Raw genomic sequence first — 25,502 nt, forward strand, 5'->3', positions numbered from 1 at the left:
TATTGACTGGTTTATTTATTTGTTTCTCCTCCCTCGAAGGATGGAGCGGGAGGGTGGGCTGCCCACGAAGCACCGGTTTCGCTCAGCTTCGCATTTAACCCGCCCGCCTCGCAGCAAGGCCCCGCTGCCGCCGCCCGCGGCCGACGGCTGCCCCGGGGGCTTCGCCCTGCCCTGTCCTGCCCAGCCGCGGGCGCGGGCGCGGGGCCGGGGCGGGCGGCGGCGGCGGAGGAGGAGGAGGCAGCGCCGTCGGCGGGCGGAGGCCGCGCCCCCGGGGCGGCGCTGGCGAGCGAGGAGGCGGCTCCGGAGCCATCGCGCCTGCCCGGCCGGCGGCGGAGCTCGGCTGCAGGGGGAGGGGGGTGGGGGGCCGGATCAGCGGCGGGTCTGCGGGCCGGGCGGGCCCCATGGGCGGGTGTGTGGGCTCCCACCACGACTCCTCGGGCAGCCTCAACGAGAACTCGGACGGCACCGGAGGTGAGCGGCGGGAGGCGCCGCGCCGCCCGCCCCGGCTCCGCGGGCTCCCGGGGGCGGGCGCTGCGGGGCCGGGGCCGGGGCCTGCGGCGGCGGCCGGGAGGGGCGCGGAGGGGCGCGGAGGGCAGGGCGCCGCCGCGGGGCGCGGGCCGCAACTTTGCCGGGGCGGCGGGGGCGGCGGCGCGGGCAGGTCCCCCGCGGCCGGCGCCCTCGCCGGCAACTTGGGAGCGTGCGGGAGGCGGCGCGGAGCGGAGCCGCGTGTGCGCGCCCGGCCGCGCGCCGCCGCCGCCGCGGAGCCGCCGCGGCGCGTGGAAGCGCGGGGAAGCGCCCGCGGCGCCGCTGCGCGCCCGGCGGCCGGGGCGGGCTGCGCGGGGGCGGCGCGGCGGCGGAGGGCGGCCTGCCCGCGGCTCCGCAACTTTGTTTCCCGCGGGCCGGGCTCTTTGTGGGGCGCGGAGCGCAGCTCGGCAGGTAGCGCGGGTCTCGGCGCCGCTGTGGGTTTGGGGTTTGGGTCGTCCCCCCCCCCCTTTATTTATTTATTTGTTTTTCCTGCTCTCCCGAGGAAGATGGATGCTTTCTTCCAGCCTAAATCACCCTTTCAATAATCAATTTCCAGTGACTTGGATGCTGAAGCCGTGCGTTCTCGCTAGCGGGCAGGAGCACACCCATGTAACGAGCGGAGCTTATGGGGGAACACAGCTGCAGTCTAGGTGGCCCTTACCCTTACGTTTTTTTCCCTACCTAACAGTCTAAATAATGATTTGGGTTTTTTTCTTTTGGGTGTTTTGTTTTTCAATCGTCTTAGTTTTGTGGACCCCTGATGTTTTCCACCAGAGCCATGTGTGCGCTGTAGTCACTTAAGGTAAAGCCTGCCAACAGGGCTCTTGACTTCTAAGTAGTCCTCACCCATGCAGCCTCCACGGATTTCGGGTTGAAAACTGCTGACCTAGATCTGCATCCGCTCCTGTGCTTTACAGAGTGTTATTTAGTGGCCTGTTCTTTTATCAGATGCTCCAGGTGATGCGTATTCTCTCGCATAAATGACTTCACCATCATTCCGTAGCGTTTAAAAGAAGGAAGAAAAAAATGCAGCTCTTCACAATTGCATCTGAAGCAGCCACCTGCTGATTAGTAGCAGACACATAGTTCGTAGAAATATCGTAAAGTCCAGCTGCTAAGAGCTGTGTAGGATTTAGTCACATAACAGTCATTAAAAGGAATTTTATAGCTTTGTCTAGTTAATGTCTTCCTTATTCTTCCCCTCTATTTAAAAAATAAAAATAAAAATCTTGAAGTGAGTTATCTTAAAAAATGCATCAACACTAAACAAACTTAACGGTCAGAAAGAGATATGAGAGTGTCCCCAGGGAAAGGAAAAAAATTCAGAGCAGGAATCATCACATTGCATACACGCACCTAAAAATCTTGGCTAAAAATAGTATTAAAATCTATGTTGACGGTTTTTCAGAGACCTGCTTCAGTAGCTAGGTGTTCTGAGGGGAGATCATGGTGAAGAAATAGCCTTGGTTTTTCATTTCCTTGCTTTTATCTTGCCTGTGGTGTCCAATGGATGAGATACAATATCAGCAAAACTCTGGTAATTTTTTTTTTTTTGGAAGAGATCTTAATGCTGCTACATTATTACTCTCTCAGTAGCAGTGCATGAGGCAGACAACTTCCGTGGAAGTTGTCTAAAGGTTGCTGTCCCAGATAAATTTATTCAGAGCTGTTCCTGCTTCCCATTTAGGTGGCATGACACAGTGTTGCTTTGGCGTAAATAACCTATTGTACTTGGGGGCATTAAAACAGCAGCTGGATTTTTCAAGATGTGAAGAGATGCAAAACGCATGTCAGCTGGCTCGTGTTGATTCATGCTCTCAGGATAATGTTCCTTAATATTGTCTCACTGAAGTGAGAAGTGATGAAGTTTCACTTGAATTATATACTTCTTAGGACTGTCTTAAATAAGCTGTGGTATGCAGTAGCCTATTTTGTAATGTCATATATCTGTTCCTGCTTCTCAGAAAAGGGTGTAGGTTAAGCTGAAAGAACCTCAGAATACCTTTTATAGGTCTAACTCCCAAGATGTCAGAGACCAGCATTCTCTAATTCTTAAATTTACAAATTCTGCAAATGTCCCTATGCCAAGTATGAAATCCGACTTGGTCTCTCAAGGGAGCTTATGTCTTGAGGCATCAGAAAATGAACTAGCTGAAGCGTAAGTGAACGTGATTTTTGAGACTAGTCCGATATAGGACCAGGTTGCCTTTTTATTTCCCATATAAGGCTTTTTTTCTTCTAAATCCTGTTTTGTGATCTTGTCCAGTGTATTATCTTGTCCAGTGTAATATTTCAGCCTGCTGTCAGTAAGCAGGGCTAGACCATATTATAAATCCTAATAAAGTACTTGAGAACAGAAGCACCTCAGTTTTAACAAGAGCACTGCCAGTGATGGACTTAATCTGGGGAAGTTTTGTCTCTTCCCCCAGAACGGAAAAGTTTCTTAGAGAATTATGAGTAGCTGTGAGATTGGCTAGATGGTAATGGCAGTGCTTTATGTTGCGTAAAAATGGGGCCAGATTTTGAGTCTAATTTATTCCAGTCTCAGCCTATTATAACTCTGTGAGGAGTCGGTGAAATCTTGCTAGATTTTATCAGTGGAATTGAGATGAGAATTTGTCACGTCCCTACGTTCTCTTCGGTGCTTTTGTCAATGACTAGCGTTTTCGGTTATTGCTCTGCTGCTCAGCCAGGCTGACAGTGCCTTGACCGCGTGCAGTTCCTTTGTCTTTTACTAGTGGTGTATTGCAAGGTCAGAGAGATGCTTGCGCTTATCCAGAGACCTATTTAATGTACTCAGGTGTGTCTATGTGTGTAAGAATGTGTTAATCGAACATACCAGCTATGCTGGGTTTGTACCAGCTTGCTTCTGTTCACGTTGGCGGAAGCAGGAGTCTGGTCCTTAACAAGAATTAAACAGATGCTGCTCTGCCCATCCTACTGGAAATGAAACAATCTCTTCAGATTGATGCCAGCTGTTTTCATTATCACTGCTCTTTTTAGCAAGGTTTCCTTCCAATAAAATATTGTTGCGTCTAGACAAAAGTTTCTGGCTCAACCCTTCACTGCGTTATAGTCCAGCAGAGCTGTGTGGCAGCGTGTGGATGTCCTAGGTGATGAGATGGATTTCTTGGTGACCCTTTAAAGGAGATACAAAGAAGAATAAAAGAGGATGGTTTGATGGTCTATAGACATATCTTCCCACCACCACCACCTTTAGCTCAGCTGTTATCTATCAGATACTCAAAGCTTTCAGGAACTGAGCACCAAATCTCTTCTTGCTTGTTGTCTTGTGGTGTCAAAGGTCACTAAAATTCTGCAGCATTGGCAGTGAGATTGGGAGAAAATAGCTGTTTTCTGGCTGCTTTATATTATAGGTTATATGACTTCTTCAGTTATAGTGTGTTCAAAAACCTGGGTTTGGAGTTAAATGTGGGAGAACTCTACTTTTGTGCTTGTAAGTGAAGTTTAACCACTTATCACTTAATTTTCAGTTTGGCATAAGCAGAAGAAGTTGCTTTGCCAACTTGCCATTCCTGTATGCAAGTCCTTTTGGAAGGCTTCCTCTTAAATTTCTTTTCTTTTTTGGAGGAGGTGGTGGGGAGAAGTAGGAGTGTTGGGAAGAAAGAGGACAGAGTGAACCATTTCATTTTCATCCGGTAAAATCTGTAGTAGGGTAAAGCCTATTAGAAGTTGCATGTTACTTTAAGTTCAGCAAGAGAATTCTTTGTGTGGAAAGGGCAGGAAATGGGTGTCTTGAAGGATGGGCATTACAAGTCATTACAGACCTGTTTTGGCCGTAGCTGTCTGATTGCTGCTGTGCTCTTTTTGACACGATGTTAGCCTGCCTGTTGGAGTTCTTATCTTCCTTGTTATAAAAGAAGATGGTTCTGTTTGAAATTTGCCTTTACTTCTACCTCTATCACCCAGTAGTGATAACAGGAACAAGCAGAAATAGATCTGTACCTTTGACTGATGCGCTAGCATAAGAGATTATTAAAAGTATAAATTCTTCCTGCGGTATTTGATAAAGTGCAAGTGCTTCATTAAGTTCTGGAAAGCCAAACGTAGTGCTTGATCTATGCTTTTGGTCACTGGAAAACAGTTGCCGAAATATTTTCCTTTAGAGTGCTGTGTAATGCCGCATATCACATGTCTATTTTGAAGCTACAATAACTGCTTTCATGGTGCTTCTATGGAAGAGTGACCAAGGGAATTTGCATGTTAAGCATTCCGATTTGTTGCCACAATTGGACTAATACAGTAGGCCTATGCACAGCTAGCGCAGGGCTCGCTAACAAGGGTCGTGTGACTGAGTGGCTCACAGCATTTGGTACGTGCTCCTTCTATCGGGATGTACAAAGGGTCTTCCACTTCCAGATGCGTGTTAGGGTGTGCGGTAGTTGTTGAGTACAAGCTGTGGAAGTGATGCATTTCAGCACGTCACGCGTTTCTGGGATTTTATTGTTCCCTAAAAGAGGCAGTTCTAGATGTCAGGTAGTTCCCACTGTTTTGTAAAGCAAGCCTGAAATAAGATGTGACATATGGTTTTGTAAAAAAAACAAACAAACAAAAAAAACCCCTAAACTCGGATCTGATGTTAGCTGTTAGGTCTTACTGTGGCTTTTTTTAATGCGTATTTCATTCAAGAAATAAGGTTTGGGATGGTATAAAGGCTGTCTTTAAAAATGGTATAGTAAGAAAAGCTTAGTATTGTTTTTATAACTTGTTCTGGATCTCTCGTGACTGCCACAGAAGTGCACGAGGTTTTTATGAGGGCTTTGTAATAAAAGTAGCCTTTAATGACCTGTGTCCCTGAGGGCTGGGCACCTGCAGCCTCGTTGGGCTCAGTAGGGTCTGCAGATGTTGTGCTGAGAACACCTGATAATTAGGTCCTAAATATTTTTCTACTGGGATATCACTTTGATATGACAGTTTTCATTTGTAAACCAGTAGACTTTATTTTTCAGGTGATAACAAGTAACTCTAAGTAAATGAAAGAAGGTGTTATTTTTACTGTTGTTAAAGGCTGACTAATGCAGCTGTTCTTCTGCTTCCTTTTGGCATCGTTCCTCTTTGTAATTGTTTGTTTGGTTTCTAGATGAAGTGATTTGTTTTAATTTTTCTGTTTGGGATTTCAGTGTTGAAAGCAACAAAATCCTCCTTCACTGAATATTAAATACAGAAAATGGAATGCTCTTTGTGCTTTAAAGATTTTTTTTTTGATAAATGGCAAAGACTATTAGTAGCCTGTTTGATTAAACTCAAAAAAGCAGTGATCCACTCTTATTACAGTTAATATAATAGATATTATTTTTCATGTAAATGTTGAATAATATAATTCATGAGTCACAAGTTGCAATATAGTTAAAGTTAGAAATTAAGATCTGCCTTATAATTAAGCCCTGCCAATTCCTGCAAGTGTTCTTGCAGGTACAAAGAAGGGTCCAGTTGACTACAGCTGGTCTAGTCACCTAAAACTATGGCTGAAAAGAAATCTGAAAAACTTCTGACCAGATGACCTTGTTTGAGGAACAAATACTCATACTCTTTTTTTTTTTTTTAAGTATCGCAGTTGTTTTCGTGCTTACAGGGTTTTATGTAAAAAACAGTTCCACCCTATGTTATAGACAAACTTTGTGTATAAGTCAGTTACGTTTTTTACTATTGCTGCTCCACTTCCTTAAAATTCAGGTTTCTTTGATCCAAAAAAAAATTTTTTTGACCTTAAAGCCTTTATATTTATTTTGCAAATTACTTGGGCCTGCTACAGGAAGCTGCAGTTCAGTAGCCAGTAGGTGTTTCGTGATCCTCCTCCAGTTCTTTCTCGCCAGATTCAGGGTGACTTTGGGAGCCTGCCTGGTACGACACGACCGCCCCCTCCTCTTTGGATACCAATACTTCTGCTTTGTGCCATGGTTCTCCAAAGCAGGGCTTTGAAAGAAAATGCAGAAAGGGCTTGGTCTTCATCCTGGGTGGGATAATCCAGAAGTGTTTACTGAAAAGAGGTGCAGCTGGGAACCGGGTAGCAAGACACCTACCACCTAAATGTCAGCTGAAAGGCAGGAGCCAGTTATTCATGTCCGTTCTTCCTGCCTGCACGTGCTTAGGGTGGAGGTTGCGGAGGCTTCTTCTTCCTCCGGCTGGAAGTGCTGTCGATATTTTATTTCTCTTGCAAGAGTCAGGTGGTGGAATTGAGCCCTTCCAGATTTTGCTAGTTCTAGGTTAAAAATTACTCCATCTAGACAGCTGGAGTCATCCAAATTATAGTAAAAATACCGTAGGCAGGCTGGCAAGATAGTCCTCAGTGATGTCTTGTCAGTTTTTGGACACTGAATTTTAACACGCTGGTGGGTGGCTGACCTTGGGTGGGTGCCAGGGCAGCGGAGAGTTTCATGGGTGCGTACGTTGGGCTTTCAAAGTCATCTGTTTGCTTCCTTCACTAAAAATAAGGGCTTTATTAGCTGACGGTGATGGTGAGCCTCTGGGGTTTGCATTGCAACTCTGCAGCCGGAGGTCTGGTGGGGTCAGCGCATCGTATAGGGATGTGGTGAGAGACGCGGTGCTCCATCGCCTGCGATCTCCTGGGAAAGGCTGTGAAATGACTCGTTCCCTGGAGCGAGGGGAGTGTGAGGAAGAGGGGAAGAAGCTGAAGTCAGTAACCTGGTTTCTGACTGTTGAATGAAACACTGCCAACTGTATTGGGAAATGTCACAGTGAGCGTAGTCTGCTTCCTATATTGTCTAGATGAAATCTCAGATTTGAAGGAGGAGAAATGTTCCACTGTGGGAAGCAGAAAAAGTGTAGGTTTTATTTTTTAAAAAAGAAGGGGGGGGGTCTGTCCCCCCCCGCATTGTCATTATGCTTCCAGTGTGAAAAATGCAATAGTTAATTCAATATGTTTCCTTCCAAGTTACCAAAAATCAACAGAATTAGTAATAGTGAAGCATCCAAAAGCAACTTTAGTACTCTCACATTGCATTGCTTGTACGATGCATGGAAAGTGTCTATAGCATAGTATGTAACTTGATATTTTACTGTCTTGGCCTGTGCACAGTAAAATATGCAGGATGTCTGATGTGGTTTACTTAAGGTTCAGCTGGAACCTGAATTTTACATTTCCTGCTGACCCTGGGCCTGATCTCGCAGCTCTTGGTCACGTAGCGGCTTTATTTTCCTGGTGCACGTGGATGGGCTTCATGCAAATGAGCGATGGCCGAAAGATGGGGCAGTGCGGAGTGCGTAAAGGTTTTATTTACAGTTTCCCACATTTGAGGTGAATTAAAAACTATGTTCCAAATGCTGGATGGGGCTGGAGTTTCTTAGGCTACCTTAAATATTTAAAATGACCAAGGTAGGCTGACATCCTGAGGCTCCGCAGCAGTGGGAGATGCAGGGGCACTGCAGGTTCTGAAGGTAGTAAGTGCACAGGCAACTAAACATGTGCTATTAATATACAGTCCTGAATTTGCAGGATCTGTCCTATATCCGTTTGACCTCTTAGGGCCTAATGTAAAGCATTTGAAGACTGTGCTTTTTAAAGTACAAATGCTGGTGGAGAGGGGCTCCTTGCTGTGGTGCTTGCGGATTAGATCATTTTTACAGCTCCTCCCTCCTTCCTTTTCTCAATGTCCCTTTCTCTTCCTTTCTCCCCCCTCCGAAGCAAAGATGATTTAAAAGCAAAAATTCAAAGCAGTGTTTGAAAGCCGTTTGTGGGAGGATATGGGCACAGTTTTGAAGAAGTGATTCTTCACTTCTGTAGGAACTCATATGTGATGAAGGATTTGATGTGTTTTTTATAAAAAGGCATCTTTGTGCTGAAGATTAGGTAGAAGGAAGGGGTTTTCAGAGTTTATGCATAATCTATCATGTGGTTTTCCCACGTTCTCAAACATGAAAGAAAAAGCACTTTTACAAGTGATAGTGAAGAGTACTTCAGTAGTTCTCAATGAGAACAGGTGCTGCTCAGGGGAAAAGACTACAGACTAAAATGTGAACGTGTATAGTATAATGCTGTAGATTGCATGTCATCATTTCACATTATTAAAAATGTTTACCTTTATATATGTTCCGTCTACTATTATTGACACTTCTCTCTAAATACAATGTTAATAAAATGACAAATTTTAATAACTTGTAATATTAATAATTAAATTTATTAAATATATAGATGTGATAACCTTAAATAAAACTCTCTTAGTTCAGACAACGTATTAAATAGGAAAATGTTTGTTACCATTTTTGCATTAGAGATGCATGCTCTTTGAGAATATTCTCAGGGCCTGAAATTACATCAGGAGCAGAGTACAATAGTTAAGGGTTGGGAGCTTGTTACCCTAGTACGTGTGTTTTTGGTTGTTGTTTTTTGTTTTGGGGTTGGGGGGGGGGTTTGTTGGGTTTTTTTTTTTCAGTCATGAAACTCCATTTCTGCTCTCATACTGTGATCAAGGGCACTCCGGATTCATGAGAGAAATCTCTCACGGCATTTACTTTCTCATTTTTCTGCCACAGAACTATCATCTCCTGTGATTTCTTGCCCGTATGGGTAAATACAGTCTTTTTATAAAAGAATACCTACAAAATAGTGGGTAGTACCTGAAGCTGGTGAATGCCGCTTTCTCCTGCCAGTTTTTATTTGGCAACGTGCTGCTGTTTGAGCAACTAAGACTACTTTAGAACATTGCCAGTTGCAGGATGATGTCTGTCTGGTGAGAAGGTAAATAATTAAAGTAAAAATTGCTAATTCACACACTTCATATGTACTGTCTGAAGTACTTCTTGGCAAAGCTATAGCAGCATGCAGATGTCCTGTATGCTGAATGCCTTCATAGTATTTCCAGATGCATTTGCTTCATCTCTGATACGGTACAAGTAAAAGCTGGGTTTCTTGAAATAATGTTTTTAATGCAGCATTCTTAACTCCCGGTTGGGCTCCCCATCGTCTGTAGGAGCTCAGAAGACTCTGCTGCGCGCGCAGGGCAGTGCTGGCACTGGGGGAGGGCCGTGTCGTTTCTCTGAACGTGTTGGAGGCTCTTTTGGTGCCTGACTGTGCTGCATGTAAAAGACCCTCTTCTACTGATTTTGGTCTCTGGTGGATCCATGCTCCTTCTCGCAAAGACTGAAGCGAGGATGAGAAGCTACAGGGCCATGAGCAGTATGAAATTTTAATAGGAAGCAAAGTTTAGTGTACGAGGAAAATAGTTTGGGATGATGGACGTTATCTGACGGACTAACCGTTTCACTGACTCTAGTTGGATGTATTCTTAAGGAGACTATATTCAGCAGTAGCAGTATGTTAAAATATGTTCAGATGAAGCTTATCGCTCCACTTCTTCACACCTCCAACTAGCATCGTACTTCTCTATTGCGGGTTTGGGTCTGGTTGCCTGTTCAGGATGTGATCAGAATGTCCTGCTGGCTGAGACGGAGTGAATCCCTTCATTTTGTATTGTGTATACGTAATGTACATAAAATGCGTGTAATGAGCTAACCAGATGAATGAATGATAGAATCACAGGTCCCGGCTGAGTATTAGTGCTTTGAGGGATGAAGAAGGGGAAAGCTGTCAAATATCTATTTAAAATTAAAAAAAAAAAAAATGGAAATCATTTGTGAATTACTTTGTCTTGGCTCAGTAGAATACATTCCGTATATATTTTACATAATATACAAACACACTTTTTGTTGCTATGTGCCTACAGAAGGATGTTAAAAGCGCATGGGTTGCTATAAATACAAGGAATTGTTGAATTAAAATATGTTCTTTAAAGTGCTTATCAGCATCAGGTACTGTTCTAAGATGAGTTTATACGCTCATTTGAGATAAGTTTTCTTATTCATTCATTTGTGTGTCAGTTTTTCACATCTGTACATCTCCATTCTATCTTTATCCAAATCTAAAACTAGTTCTGGTGCCAAAACAGCTTGAATTGCAACAGAAAACCGCATGTGTATTGAAATCACATTGCTTGATGAAAGTCACATGCTTTAAATCAGTCACGTATTGTATAGACTCACGCTGATGGTACTTAATGCAACGTTCCATCACTGTCTTAACACAACTGAAACAAACGCTTTCATTGTATGTATCCAAGACGCTTCAGCTGCTGCATTGATATTACAGCACAAAAATGGCTCTAAAAATAATACAGGCTCAATTTTTGACTTTAACTGAAACCCCATAGGAATGGAACAAGGGGGAATGCAGAATGTTAATCTCTCAGTTGGGAGAAAAAGGAGCAGCATTATTGTCAGAACAAGGGAGAGAGTATGGATACTGCAATTTGTATTGCAGGGAAACACTAGAGCAAGTGTTCTTGAGATGTAAATAACCCTCTAGTTCTTAAACTCTATAACTTATGATAGCTACTCTAAAAGAGTGGTTTTTCTCTCAATATGAGCAAGTAAAACAGTCCAGTATACAAAAAGATTATTTTCATGCTAGCTCCCCTCTAAAAACAATTTGACTGTGTTCGGGATATTTCTTTTCTTATTTAAATGGCGTGAACCCTTAGAAAACATGACTCGTTCTTGTTGCGCAGGCCACCAGTGCCTTGAAGAGATCATTATGTAAATAATGCCTTGTGTTCAAATACAGTTGTCCAAAAGCATTTTTCTTTTGCTTCTTATGTAAAGTAACATTACAAACACTCTTTTTAGAGTCTTCCTGCTGTGAGGATGACTCCAATGTTTCATGGCTTGCTGTGACCTTGTGGGGGTCTCATGGGTTCTGTCCAACCGATCTTTTTTTAAAACTGCACTTCTTCTGGGGAAACGCCCTTATGGGTGGAATCACGTCACTTATGAGTACAAGTCATAGACTGGGTCCTTGATGTGGCAGATAATGGTTACTGGATAAATTGAACAAGAGGAGCAATATTGGCCCCAAAGAGTTTACAGTTTGATAACTGGCCCTTACAGGGTAGGGGGAAGCAAATTCCGCATTCTCTGAACTTCCCTTACCCCTTTTTTATATCATCAGCAGAGCTGACCCAAAGCAAATTCTTGACTCCTAATCCTAACTTCTTGCTACCTTTTTGACCGTGTCTGTTTAGGGGTAACTAATGCTCCAGTGTTCCCGCTTTTTAGATGGTACTGCCTCATTTCTGCATCAGCCAGCTCCATAGTCCTTCATTTACCAAAGTCCAGTAAGATGTCAGTGGAGGTGAATCTCACAACTTGTGTGCATCTTTACACACCCTTCCTAGTAGAGCGACAGTGGTCTCCTGTGCATCTTGTCCTCCTAAATACCGGTCTTTCTATTAATTAGGTGGGGAAGGAGGAGGAGAAGTCATGACTTGTAATTAAATTACTGTTCTAGCTTTTTAAGTAGCTTGAAATGTGAAATACTCTGCTGTTTTTGGAGAGTTAGTGCCCAGCAGTGGGGAAAGCATAGCAACCACACTTGAAATAAGAGGCTTCTGAGTTCTTTGTTTAATCTTTAACATGGTGGACTTCACTTAGTTTCACTGGTGGAGATGTCCAAGCATAATTGATTTTAGGTGCTTACTTACCAAACAGTCTGGGAGTAGAAATTTTGGGGTATGTTAGTTTGCAAACACAAATGGAACCACCACTCTTGTCCCCATCCGGTTGTTGGGATCTAGCTAATTGGCTTCATGTTGGAGCCACAATTATACATGGAAAATGGGTAGGCTCTTTAATTCTGCTCGTTTCCAGACTTCATCAGTCCCAGGACAGAGTTGGTCACAAATGGCAGATGGGGTCTTGCCTTTCAAACTTTCATCTTCAAGGTCAACTCAAGGAGCAACTTTTTCTCAAGAATTTATAAGTAAGCATATTTTAAAACGGTGCTTACCACAACTTCCTCAAAATTCTGGATCAGAAAGTAGACAAGTATTTCTTTTGCATTTTGTATAACTGTTTACTTATGGAATATCACTCTACTGACTTTATCAACTCAAAGACGGCAGGTGTTTCAGTGTATTTTAGGAATGCAAGTGCAATTTTTATACTCCACAAATGGTCTCTTTCTTTTGCTTATGTTCAGGGAAAATGGCATGCTGCGGAATTGCTGAAGAAACAGTGTTAGCATTTTATCTTATTGTGGTGAAAGCTTATTACCCAGAGTTAATAATTTGCATTAAGGTCCATATTAGTTAGGAAAATGTTATAGCTACTTGGGTGGGGGAGGAGGTGTTTCTGCTCTGGACCGTGTCCTAGCTTGTTAACATCTGTTGGCAGACTGACTGCGGAGATAAGCTGTGAGAGCTGCTATCTGATAACCGGGCCTGCTAATAAAATAGTTTTTAAAGCAATGGCCTTTCGGCTCAAAACAAGGTTGTGCAGAGTCCAAAATAACAGTTTTGGCAAAGGCTGCTGTATTTTCTGGTTCGGTGCTGTGTCAAACAGAATATTCCACGTTAGAAATTCTACCAACTGATCTAATCTTGTCTTAAACCCTTTCCAAGTTTGCCTACTCAAGTATGCTGTCACTATCTGATTGTTCTTCCTGCCAAATTTCCAAGCTGAATTCATCTTCCATTGATAAAGTCTGCTTCTAACTGCTCGCTGCAGTCACCCTGCCCTCTTTTACGTTTCTTATTACAGTACTATAAATTAATATGAGGATTTCTTCCAACTAAGTGAACTTTATTCTCTTGCCATGGAAGTCAGATTTAACTGCACTGTTTTTTTTTCTTTCTTGTTCTTATTTTGAATCTTTCCAATATAACTCATTTGTTTATGTTGAGGGTTAATAAATGAGGAACCCAGTTTCTTGGAAAACTTTTTTTCTTTTTTTTTTTTTAAACAAGATGTTTCAGTGCAGATTATTATATATGAAAGTCAATTTTGATGCTAAACAATGAGCCTGTAATGATGAGCTCTTTTCGGCTGGGAGAATTGGGGTGAATGCTACGTGAAGCTTTTGTGGTGCGTTTTTCTCATGTTCATCTTCAGCTTTAATAGTTGTCGGTACCTTTGGATTACATAGATTGTTTTTCTCTGTGGCTAATATTAGTCTGCTCCTCCTGTGAAAATAAAATTGAGGCTGATGAACTGAATGCTAGATACTTTATTGACCAATCTTTAAATATTCATAGCACTAGGTTTTCTGAGCAATATGGCCACAGAAAACATACATATTTTGATTGCCACCTTAGAATGGTGATTTGGATTGAAAGCTTGGAATGGTTTGGATCAGCTCCTGCCCTTCCAGTTGTAGGTATCCTAAATGCCAAGATTTCATTCTGTTTCGTGTTTTTCTTTTTTAGCCTTTGTTTATAGAATTTTCGTTGGTAATGAGAAACATTTATCATAATCCAGCAATACTGTCAAATATTACATGAATATAGCTTAGACTTTCAGCTTGAGGAAAAGGGAAGAAAAAGTAGGAAAAAGAGTGTTGGTAAATGTTGTCTTTGTGTTTAAAAAAAAAAAAGTCTTTCTGAAAATCTGAATGTTAGTGCTTTTGGGGGAAGGAGGGAGGGGATAGTTTTCTGCCTTTCTCTGCTGGATATTAAATGCTGAAGATGTGCATATTCCTGTTGGATATGAAGGGATTCTGTCTTCATCCTGAACAGGGAATGTTTTTTTTCCTTTTCAGCCTAGTTCTGAAATACAGCCCTCACAGTAGGAGATTGCCAGTGTGGCAAAATTTATGCTTTCATCTGTACTTTTTTTGATAAGTAGAGGGGATTCTCTGTACCTGTCCAAGGGAGGAGGAGAAGAAGGAAATCTCCCCACCACACACCCAGAAAAAATAAAAAACAAACAAACAAAATGCACAAAAAAAACACCCCCAAATCCCAACCCCTTGCAAATGCTATCTTGACTCCTTAAAGTGTATCGTAGGATAATTCAGGTAGAAACGGACATTGGGAGATCATCCAGTCCAACCTCTTGCTCAGAGCAGGATCAGCTGTTGTAGTTCATGTATGATCGTGCTGCTGGCGATCAGCAAAAATAAAACTTGAGGCCCATTATCAGCACTAAGAGATGCTTTTATTCTGAACATTGAATATTTTGTATTGCTTTTAAGGACTGTTAGAGTTAAAAGGACCTTCCCTTGAGAATGAGATTGTAAATAGTTTATCTCCCAATCAGTTGCGAAAATAACGAGAAAACTTTACCTCTAAAACCACTGAGCAGTGGTGGGTTAGAAGAGCCGGGGGACGGGGGAGCGTGACAGCATCAAGGCATGTTCAATATAGGTGTTAGGAAGTTTCTCAGCAAATATTTCCTGTCTAAGAATGGGCATAGAAAAAGACAGATCTCTAGCGAATATTAATTTCTGCTGTTACCAGGTTCCTACCAAACGAATCGGAAGACACAAGTTACTCTGCCCTGCTTTGGGGAGGGGAAAACTGCTACAGTTCAGCCGTAAAAATAGAGGTTGGTTCAGAATACTAGAAACCAGTCTTTCAGATTTAATATGAAAAGCGCTAAGAAGATTGTTCTTCCTACTTTATTTTCCACCCAGTTTGCATTCATCTTGGACATACACGAGTGAAAGCTACTCTTCCCACAGCAAAAGAATCTCTTGTTTCTTTTTGCTTTTCCAATTACTGCATTTAATGGTCTCCGTTGCTAGTAGTGCCTAAGTGGTGTTGTTATAGGGAGGGTACTGCGGAATGGTCGTCGTAGTTTTGTGGACCAAGGATACAGTTCAAAAAGTCGGCAGCAGAGAAACTGCTCTTGGAAAAAATCACTGCCCGGGGACTGGCCTGTGATGAACAGAGCCGTGTTGATGCGTTACAATCCCAACCGTATGCTTGCAACTCTTAGTTTTGATGCACGCTTTAAAAAGCAAGAAAACTTAAATACTTTCTTTGTGCGTTTATTCTATTCACCCAGGGGTTTGAATAGGCTTCTTTCATGTTTACCATTTCTGATCGCTACTGTAACGTGGTCGGAAGTGGAGTCCCGGTTCTGTTGGGCCCCGCACAAAAAGCGGCCCTGGATTTAAGGCGCCGTTGATCAGCACTTCAAGTGCGTAGTTTGCTCGTTAGAGTGCCATAATCGGTACAACAAGCTGTGCGAATCAGAACTGTACTTGCAACCAGTCATTTCCGTGAACTTGTGTTTTAACTGCTCTAACCAACAGTGGTCACTTTGCTTTCTGTGTTCAGCAGTCCCTGCGCCTAAACAAGAGTTACACCTGTATAATAAATGTGTGAAAAAACATGATAGCAGTGTGTGTGTGGGGGGGTATTACATGTGTTTCAAAAAGCTGAAATAAGAACCTTTCTTTGCTAATGCTTTCTCACTCATTATCAAAGTTCTCATCATTAAACTTGAAGCTACACTTATTTTCCCTTTAAGTAAGGGGGAAAAGGGTGAGGAAAAAGGTGTGTCTAGTAATGTAGGCTTCTGGCTCAACTTCAGAACGAAGAAGGCTTTTCCCGCAGAAGCTTAACTCTCAAAAGCAGAATTAGAGTACAGCTATTTTTAGTCTGATATTGCAATATTTATGTCTTGAATTATGCAGAAAAGTCGGGAGGGTGCGTCCGTCTTAATAAACGATATCACTTGCACTTAGGAGTAGGTTATAACGGTGGAGAAATAAGCTCCCCGGAGCCCGGTGGTGAGCGCCGTTTGAAGAGAGGCGAAGGTAGCCCACGTTCGAGGCCTGTTTCAGCTATTACTCCACACATAATGGCCGAGATCTGTGCCAACATAATCATTGCACTGCCAATTTTTACCTTGTTCTGAGTTGCTGAGAATTAAATGCATTTTAAATCAAATTATATCCAGTAGCGATCTCGTCCCTTGAAAGGAAGAGAAGTTACTTGAGCAGCGTGCTGTTGTGTCTGCCAGGAGAGCGATGCTCTTCAGAGAACAAACGTGGCTCAGTCCACTGATGGAGCTGAATGCTCCTGCGCATGGGGACTTTAGGAGGACAGCCAATGGATTTGCTAAAGGTGGAAAAGCACTGGCTGCTCTAATCTCTTTTAGATCTCTAATAGGAGCTGGTTAAATTAAGAGGGCAGTTTCCCTGGGCTGCTCCTAGGCGCCTCTGTCCTGCGGAGAGAAGGAGGCTCCTGTAGAAGGAGGTTCCCACAGAAGCAGACGCGTGGGCTCAGGGTTGCTCCGAGAAGCCTGCCTGGTTCTGCTGACTGTAAATAAGGAGATTATTATCCTAATTTGGGAACTTTCAGTTAAATACTGAAAGCTGGATTGCATCAATAATCCTTGACCTTAGGTTATAATACACCAATTTTTTTTCCAGGGTATGTTCAGTGGGTTAAAATGGCCTTGAATGGATGTAGTTTTAAGGCAACTTTGAGTGCTTCCTGGATGTGTGCATATGCACAAACACATACACACATATGCACACATGCATATATTTTTATGTATATGCATAGATTGCAGCAGAAGGCTTTGGTATGTGAGGGATATATAGGTATGTATGCCTTTCAGAAGACAGCCTGGTCTTTTGAAGTTGACTGGACATTATTAGAAAGTAGTGCATAAAATACTATAGATACACATGATGCAACTGTTCTTCAAAGAAATTCTGCTTGCAGATAGAAGTTAACAAAACTTCCCTTTATTTTGGAGCATTGCCTGTTAAATCATTTTGAAGATGCTGGGAGTGAAAGGCTTTTTAACACCCACCTAGTCCTGCAAATTATATCAGTATGAATATGAAGAACACTGAGAAGTCATTAAACTTGTAGAATATTTCCAAAGTGTCCTCTGGCAAAAAAAAAAAAAAAAAAAACACAAAGTCCTTGAAAATAGACTTTATGCTCACATTATCCTTGTATGGTACTGGTTCTTGTCATCTTGCAATCTCTTCATTTTCCACCAGAAGAAAGATTACTCAAAGGTAATTGTGTTAATCAATGATGCGATTATTATCATGAAACTGTTCTTACTTACTATGTAGCAAAACAGCATTGAAAGTAAGTTCTTTGATTACAAAAGACTAATTAACCAAAAGATTTCCCCACCCCCCTTCTTGGATATGATTCATTTTCCTTCCTTTCCAAGTACTGGAAACAAATGGGAACTATGCTCAACCTCCGTGGGGAGCCTTCTGATTCTACATAACGTTTGTTCTGTCTCTAAAATCTTTTACAGTGGAAACTATAGTTGAAAACAAGTTTTAATCGTGAAAACTCCCATGACGTACTTTTGCCTTTCGTCCATGTATTTATTCCATGTATATTTAAATGTCCATGGAAACTGGAGACGTGAGAAGGGATGTCACCCTTCAGTGTGGAATAACAGTCTAACGAAGGCCCCTGCTATCGCATGGCAGGGGAGGCAAACGCGTGGGGAGCCATTGGGGTGCTCTGCGTGGGTGCATAGGGAAAAGGGGAATTATGTCGCTTTGCTTATATTCGGGAGAAAGCAGTTTTTTTCCTGTTTCCATACTGTCAGGAGATCCTAGTGTCATGGATCTTCTCACTTTGGACTGCTCTCCTTTCAGAGTGTGGGGTTTTTTGTGTGTATTTTTTTTGGTTTTAGTTTTTTTTCTCTCTTCTCTAGTTTCATCATCTCCAATATTCTGAGATGCAGAAAGGTCGGTCTGTCTCTGCTATAATCTGGTCCTTGGTTTTGGTTTTGCTTTAATTTTATCGCCTGATGCAATCACTTAACTGAAGTCTGCCCTAAGCAGACTCTAGCGTCCCCTTCAGTTTCCCTGGCTCTTTTACATATGATTTTAATGCAAATTCCTGTCCTTCACATAACATAAACTGGAATGTATGGCTGGCCCCATCCGAGTTCTTGACAGGAGTTAATTTTCAAATGCATCTTTCCAAATTTTATTTTCAAGCATTTGTTGCTATATATTCTAACCTCATGGGGGCGAAGGAGTAGACTTTCCTGGTATCACAAGACAACTGCTGATAGCTTCATATCACTCTTGTCTGAGAAGACTGAGCATTATTGCACCTACGATTCTGCTCTGTCTTTACACCCTTGCTTACAACACCCATTTACTGAGTTTTCTCCAGTCTTAGATGCCAGAGCTTTCTGAGGAATAATGATTTTCCAGACGAACAGATAGGAATTTAGTTTCAAAATTGCTTATTAAAGCCTAACTTGAATTATCATTCTTCCTTGTTTGTTTTTTTGGGTTTTTTTTTTTCCACTTGTTTTAGAGGACATACTGTTAAATTCAAAGCTGGAGTTTGCCTAGGCTGTGAGCATATGTACTTTCATGAATAAATTTTCAAGCCTATTAGCCGGATCCTGGATCCGGAAAGTGTTGAGTATGGAAGAGAAGTAAATGTGCTGGGCTTTTTGTTTGTTTTTGTTTCGTTTCATTTTGCATTTAACCCTGCGTGGCTTGAAGCCACCGTTGTGTTAGAGCTTTGCCCTACAGAAGAGGTTCAGTCTGCAGGGTCAAATGTATGAAAATCAAAAGTGATTGAGCTCTTTTGGTACCTTGCTGTTCGGGAGCACCTGGAAGCTGTGATGTGATCATCAAGCTTCTGCAGCCATACTAATTTTTTTTAATGTCATAGTAAATTGCTTTTTACTAATGGGGAAACAAGGGACAGCAGGGAAGGAGCACACATAGACCCTCTTTGTGGATAGAGTCTCCTGTGCTTGGGACAGCAGGAATATAGGGCTCTCTTCAAAATCAACCTGCCTCGGAAACGAAGTCTTGCCTGTGCAAGCCCTTGTTTATATGCTCCGGCTTTAAACGTGCCAGGAAGGACAAATATCCCTCAAATCCAGGTTTCAAGTTCTAGTGGAGTCTTGAGTGATGTTATGGTGTCACAGCCCCATTTTATGACCTTAAAATGATAAACACCAGCAAGTGGGGCGCTCAAGGGTTTTCTGCTCCTAAATCGCTCTTGTGCTTGGTGCTGTGTGCGGCAGGACTTATCTGTCAGGTGTTAAAGAAGGCTTTACCACCTGTTGTTGAGAGCTGGGCGAGAGATTGCTCCGCAGAGCAGAGCCTGACATCGGAGTCGCGGGGGGACGCGTTGTCCCACCGTTAGGCGTGTGGGTGCTCAGGGCACAGTCCTGGGGAAAAGGAGGGGGGGATCTTTGCTAGGCACTAAGGTGGAGCATTTCTTCAATAGGAAACAAGTTAAAAGCCTCTAAAAATTGATGCAGAAATCGTTTGTAAGCGAGTGTGAAACAGGAAGAATAGCTTGTAAAATAGAGCTTAGTAATGCAGTAAGTAAAATTCTAAGAAATGCGGTTTGATAGATTAAATCATTAAAAGTTCGTTTGCGTGTCTCTTGCCTGCTCCTTCAACTGAGCAGTTGCCTTTCTGTTTTCCAAATGGTGCTTGTGGAATTGTGGAACGTAATACAGAGCTGTAAAATTAAATCATTAAGATAATGTATGGTATCTTTGTCAGGTAAGATTCCTATTTTCAGGTTACACTGATCTCTTAATTAACTGATGAGCTTAAGTAGCTGAGATACACTATTAGTGCATTTAGTTAATTGGCTAATGTGACACTTGTTTCCTGCCAATAACTAAGACATTGGAATAAATTCCAGACGTGGAATTAGGTCCTGTAATTTCAGCTAATTTAATCATTGGTCATTGTAAAAACAGTTACCTACTTGGAGACTTTTTTTTTTCCTTTGTTCCCCTCTGGAATTCATGACTTCTATGCACTGGGAATGTGATGTGACAAAGAATGCAGTGTTCCAGATAAATTTTCGTTAGGAACATTAAACTGGGTATCAGTCTTGTGCATTATACCTTGTACTAGACAGAGACTGTTAAACTTCAGATTTTGGTGGAAGGCTTTAATGCAACATGTTAAGGCAACATAGCCCAATGCAAATCACCACTGCAATGAGATGGGATCTGAAAATAGGGCTGCGGTTCTGCAGCTCTTCCTGAGCCATTTGACTTCAGAGGAACCTGACAGATTTCTAGGATCTCTGTTGTTTTGAAAAGAGTTTTCCTGGCTAGAACTGAGCCATAGTGGCAACCTAAAAAGCTTTAAGTTGTTTTTAAACTAGTTCTCAAGCTACGCCGTGCTGCCGTAGCTAAGTTCTGTAGGGGCACTCAAGTGAGAATCCCCTTGGCGTGAGTGATGGAGCCGTCGGCAGACGTCGGCCCGAGCGGGGCACTCGGCGCTGGGACGTCCCGCTTCCTCTTTCGGCTCTTCCTTTTCTGTCCTTCCTTCTGGCCTGCTGAATGGAAGGGTAAAGAGCTGCAGGAGTCTGCAGGGTTTGTTTTGTGATGACAAAGTAACTTCACTGGTGGTGGTTTCCTCCCCAAGAGTCTTCAATCTTCCAAAGTCGCCACGTGCATGGGTGTACCTGTGCATGCACGCAGTCCTTGCTCGCTGCACCTCGCCAGGGTGGCATCAGCTGCAGGGTTTAAAGAGAATCCTCCTCAGCTTAATATTTTTATAATTATAGAAGAATAAAAGGTAATGCTGCCTTTGTTTATTGTGGGGTTTTTGGTTTTCTGGGGAGTTTTTTATTTTTATTTTTCCCTCTCCCCTCCCTAGATGAAAACTCTGCTGGTGCTTTCAGTACTTGTCGTGCGCTGAAGCACGGACCAGATGCACAGCAGATGTCCCTGTCTGTCACCTACCGAATTCGGAGAATCCGCATTGACCTTCTGCGCTCTGTTGGAGGGTGCGCAGCAGAGGGTCGTGCTGACCACCAAACTCCCAGGACTTAGGCCAGCGTGAAAGCAAAGCTTTAGTTTAAACCTAGACTAAACTGAAGTTTTACTTTTGTCTTGCTTGAAGCACACAGAAATTGGCTGGTAGCATGTACGTACAGAGGAATCACTTCCAGCGCTTTGAATTGTTAGGTTTTTTTAGGAGATACCTCATTCCAGCCTCCGGTAAATGTCTTTAAAGTTTTCCTTGGTGGTTCATAAAAATGATTGCTATGCGATAGTCGAAGGAGCACCCTATTAAGGGAGGGAGGGGGTTTCTGAGCTGAGTAACATTGATTTGCAGCTGGAAGTGATAGATCATTAATTATATTAAATCCATGCCAGCAGATGAGACTAGCTGAAGCTGTTGGCTTAGAACAGCAAGCAGGTGCTAGCATAATCAGAATAACTTCACATACGGTGTGCCAGTCAGTGGATTTCCACTCCACCGTTGTATGATGTGTCTAAAGTTTCCCTGTTAACTGATAGGAGGAGTAGATGTAAGAGCCTTTTAGGACTTTTTTTAAAAGTGAAGTTGCTGAATTGCGTTCTTCTCATAATGGGAGACTGCAAACATGGGGCGTTTGTAGGTAAGCTCTGGACGCGCATCCCACTGCATCCCGCCGAGGCTCCCAGTTACCCGCGCTGCGTGCAGCGATATTTCGTTTTGTACTTGAGAGCCTGCGCTGATGCCAAGTTCTCAGCTGTGATCAACTCTTAACTTAAATCCTGCTTCCCCGAAATAAAAGGTGGCATATACATTATACAGCCTACCTCAAATAAAGTATGGTCATGTTGCTGACAGCGTTGTGTGGTGCTTGTCATAGATTTCCAAAGTGGTTGTCCATTTGCGTGTTGTGGATGGTGCAGGTTAAACGTCTTGGTGCTTGTGCAGTGTGATTCTCGAGTGGGTAAATCTTCATCCCCCTGAGCACCTTGCTTCTGCTGTACTGATGGGGGGATCAAGAAAAGGGCCAAATGTGTCCGGCAGAGATAGTAGCAGCCTAAGTTCTGGTGTTAACAGCACTGAAGGGTGGTAATGTGGATAATCTCTGTCCTTTGAAGTCCTTCCATCTTAGCACTAACAGAACTTCATTGCTAGGCTGGAGGTAAGATGATGGTACTGGAGTCAGTATAACTACTACTGTTTTTCTTAGCAGCTGCAAAAGCAGAATTTGTGGCTCCTGGTTTCTGCTGATTCTGCACAACAGAGGCCCACAGGCAGCGTTGCTGTCCTCTTGCCTGGGAGTATTCGTGCTTCGTTCGTGGCCACCCCTTGGCCAAGGAGCTGCGGATTTGAGGTGGCGACTCTGCAGAGACGTTTGTTCCCTTTAGAGGTTCTCGTCTTTCAGGAAAAGAGACATTTTATCAGGGACCTAATCAAGACAATCAGAAACCATGCCGTTCTTTGAAACCTTTATAAACTAGCAACAATAGAATTACTACTAGGAAATGATACCAAGCTTTTGGTGGAACGTTTCCTGTTGAAAAACTTCTGTTTGAAAAGTTGGAGCAAAATAGTAGTAGAGAACCTCATGGAGGATTTTTGCGGAGTTGGTCTATCCCACGCTACTTACTCAGAACACTAGTAAACGTCAGGGTTCGTTGTCCGTAGTCTTTCAAAGCTGCAGAAGCACGGGAATCTTCCTCGTAAAACCTGAAGGAATAGACTGGAGGCTGGCGTTCACTTTTTGCCAGCTCCCTTGCTTTAGTGAATTGCACGACGAAATGCGCTGGTACCTCTCGCGCTTCTGTGGAAAGCTACCTGCGTTACCACTATGTATCCCAGCGCAAAGTGCACATCGAGCCTGCCGGGGAGCTGGTTAGAGCCTATGTGCACGTTACGGGATTAGATGGGACATTTGGATCTGGCACACTCTCAGGGTGCGGATCGCGTGACTTTGAAGCTTTTATTTCTTGCTGCAAAATTGTTAGTGTCTTTGAAATGCGAGGGTTGATGAGTGACAAGCTGCTTGTAAGTACTAGGTACGCCTGATTTCTTTTGCATTTCCTACTGGAAATGGTGGCAGAAATGGAAAATACAGTGTAATAGCTAGTAATTAGTCAATTTTCCTCTTTGTCCAGCACATTTAAATGCCCTCGTCCTCTCTTCTGTTTTATATCTCGTGCCGCAAGGCGTCTGGATTGATTCTGCAAAGATTGAGCCCCTTCGGTGTGGGGAGAGGCAGAGGAAGTACTGTGCCTATATGGCTTGTACAAAGCTGCCTGTAATTACCAGTGTAACTTGCATTTTATTCCCTGGATAGAAAAAGCTGAACTACCATGCAATTAACTGGTTTTGGAGAAAGGTGCTGGTAAAGAGCTGAGGAGAGACTTGGAAAAACGGAGGGGGCACGTTCCCTGCTGCCACATCCCTGCCCGTGCTCTGTGATGCCCATCGCCGGAGCGCGGGGAGCAGCCGCCCGTCCGGTGGGCAAAGCACCGTTTGCCTGGCCGGCTCTCGGCGCAAGGGCAGCACGGGTGACCCATCCCGTTGGGGTTGCATATCTCATTTCACGCTGGAACATAGAGTGCCTGGCAGTCGGGTCGGGTGGGGGTGCAAACCTCGCCTTGAGTGACCAAATCACTGTCTTCCACTTCATCTTCATCTGCTTTTTTTTGTTTTTCTTCCTTTCTCCACACCTTTTCAGGTTGGAGAAAAGGGAAATAACACCTGGGGTTGATGGTTGGGTTTACTTCTGGTGTGCGTTTTTATCAGGAAATGTTCTCCTTGTAGTGTTGATTCCATTTTTTTCCCTCTTCTCCCCATTTCCTGAGAAAGCCTAAAACTTGGTGTTAAGTTTCACACGTTGTGTCATATATAGCATTTGAAAAGCTCATGGCTTTCTCAGTCTCTCAGCCCCGCAATATCCCGAGAAAGGTTGCCCAACTCTGAATCCTACAGGGACTGTCCTAATAGGTATTTCCTTCGGCTTTCATGTGAAATCTTAATGCTCCTTCATTTCCTTGTTGGGAAAATTTAATTGTTCAATGAAGTATTTCATTTGTAAGGTGGAAAGTGTTTTGGTAATGTCCAGGGACATTTCCTTTCCAAAATACTGCTCTTACTTTGCAATAATGTAGCCTTCTTAAGAATTTTTTTTAATTAGCGATAAACAGAAGACTTGACATTTTCCCCATTGTTTCTTTGTTTTGCAAGCCTGTGCTACTTAATCTACTTCTTAGGTGCAATATCTTCCCCCCTGCCCCGTTTCTCTGCTTTTCTGAATCCATCCTTTGTACTGACTCTTCCTCCAAACGCTATTGTAATTCTCATACTGAAAGGAATACAGCAGAGAAAGATGTAAAGAAAGTGATTGCGGTGAACTGTATCTAGATGTTCATACCAAATTGCAAGATACCTTATGGGGAAATTGGAGGAAAATAGGTTTAAAACGAGACTTATTTGCTAAAGTGGAGTACTACTCACTGATTTGGGGGGAGGGGAGAACAGGAAGCCCTTGAGACTATTACAAAAAATTTTATTGGTCTGTCACTTTGCATTTCATTTGAGTTAGCAAAGTACTTTGTCAGCAACTGATCCTCAACTGCAAAGCAATTTAGTAAGAAAATATTTTTGGTCATTAGTTCAATTTATATAATATTTAGTTAAGTTTGCCAGACTGTCTTCAAATAATAACCTTTGCTTTTTTTTTTTTTTTTCAAATTGCTTATCCCCGAGAGCCTGTTACTTCCACTATTACAGTTGTGCATGTATACAGTCTAAATAAACTGAACACTAACTGCTGTGCCAAATTGTCCTTGCTAGTCTCAGCTCTGTAACTCTTAGCCTGTGTTTCCTCAACAGGATGCCATTTCTGTTTTCCTTCCGTGCTGCCTGACAGTTTTCAAATCCCATCTTTTCAATGAGAACGTTTCTGAGGATCTGTCTCATCTTTCCCATTTAAACAGCCTCTGTTTTGGTGATCTTCTGTTCCTTCTTCAGTATTTCTGTTGGTCGTTCCTGCTTCTTTTCTCACAGTTCATTCAAAATCATTTTCACCCCTGTGTTTTAGCAGTTGTCTTCATCTTCTATGTGTTTTCCAAAACAACAAAAAAAAAGTCATGTCTTGCCAGATTCTACTGATACTGGTGTCATTTCAGTGTTCTGATGCTATCTTCCAACACTTAGATATCTGTTCTTAACTTGTGCTCCAGAGATTGTGGGACCCTCCATGCCTGCCTTTCCCTGTGGCTCTTGTGTCATGCATTCATGATACTCTTGCGTGACGGTCTGAAAGCACGAAACGGCCGCGTTCTTGCAGCTCCTGCGTGCGGCGGCTCATGAGCCTGTAGAGATCAGCACTTCGGGCCTGTGGTCCTCAAATGGAGCATGGCCAGTCCAGATGTGCCCTTCTGAGGATTTGGCTGCTGAACTCCAATACTCTGTTATGGGCCCGTGGAAACTT

The 25,502-nt window shown here is 43.0% G+C and overlaps 1 protein-coding gene across 1 annotated transcript in view; it reads left to right on the plus strand.

The window, feature by feature from the left end:
- The first annotated feature begins 393 nt into the window (after positions 1 to 393).
- UBTD2 (ubiquitin domain containing 2) overlaps positions 394 to 25,502 on the plus strand; it is a 56,328-nt gene continuing 31,219 nt past the window's right edge. The window contains exon 1 of the mRNA XM_067304742.1: positions 394 to 471. Within this exon, the coding sequence (XP_067160843.1) occupies positions 402 to 471 (70 nt within the window). The 5' untranslated portion in view covers positions 394 to 401. The remainder of the gene's footprint in view (positions 472 to 25,502) is intronic.

This window comes from Apteryx mantelli, chromosome 14 (assembly GCF_036417845.1).
Source record: "Apteryx mantelli isolate bAptMan1 chromosome 14, bAptMan1.hap1, whole genome shotgun sequence".
Taxonomy (NCBI): domain Eukaryota; kingdom Metazoa; phylum Chordata; class Aves; order Apterygiformes; family Apterygidae; genus Apteryx; species Apteryx mantelli.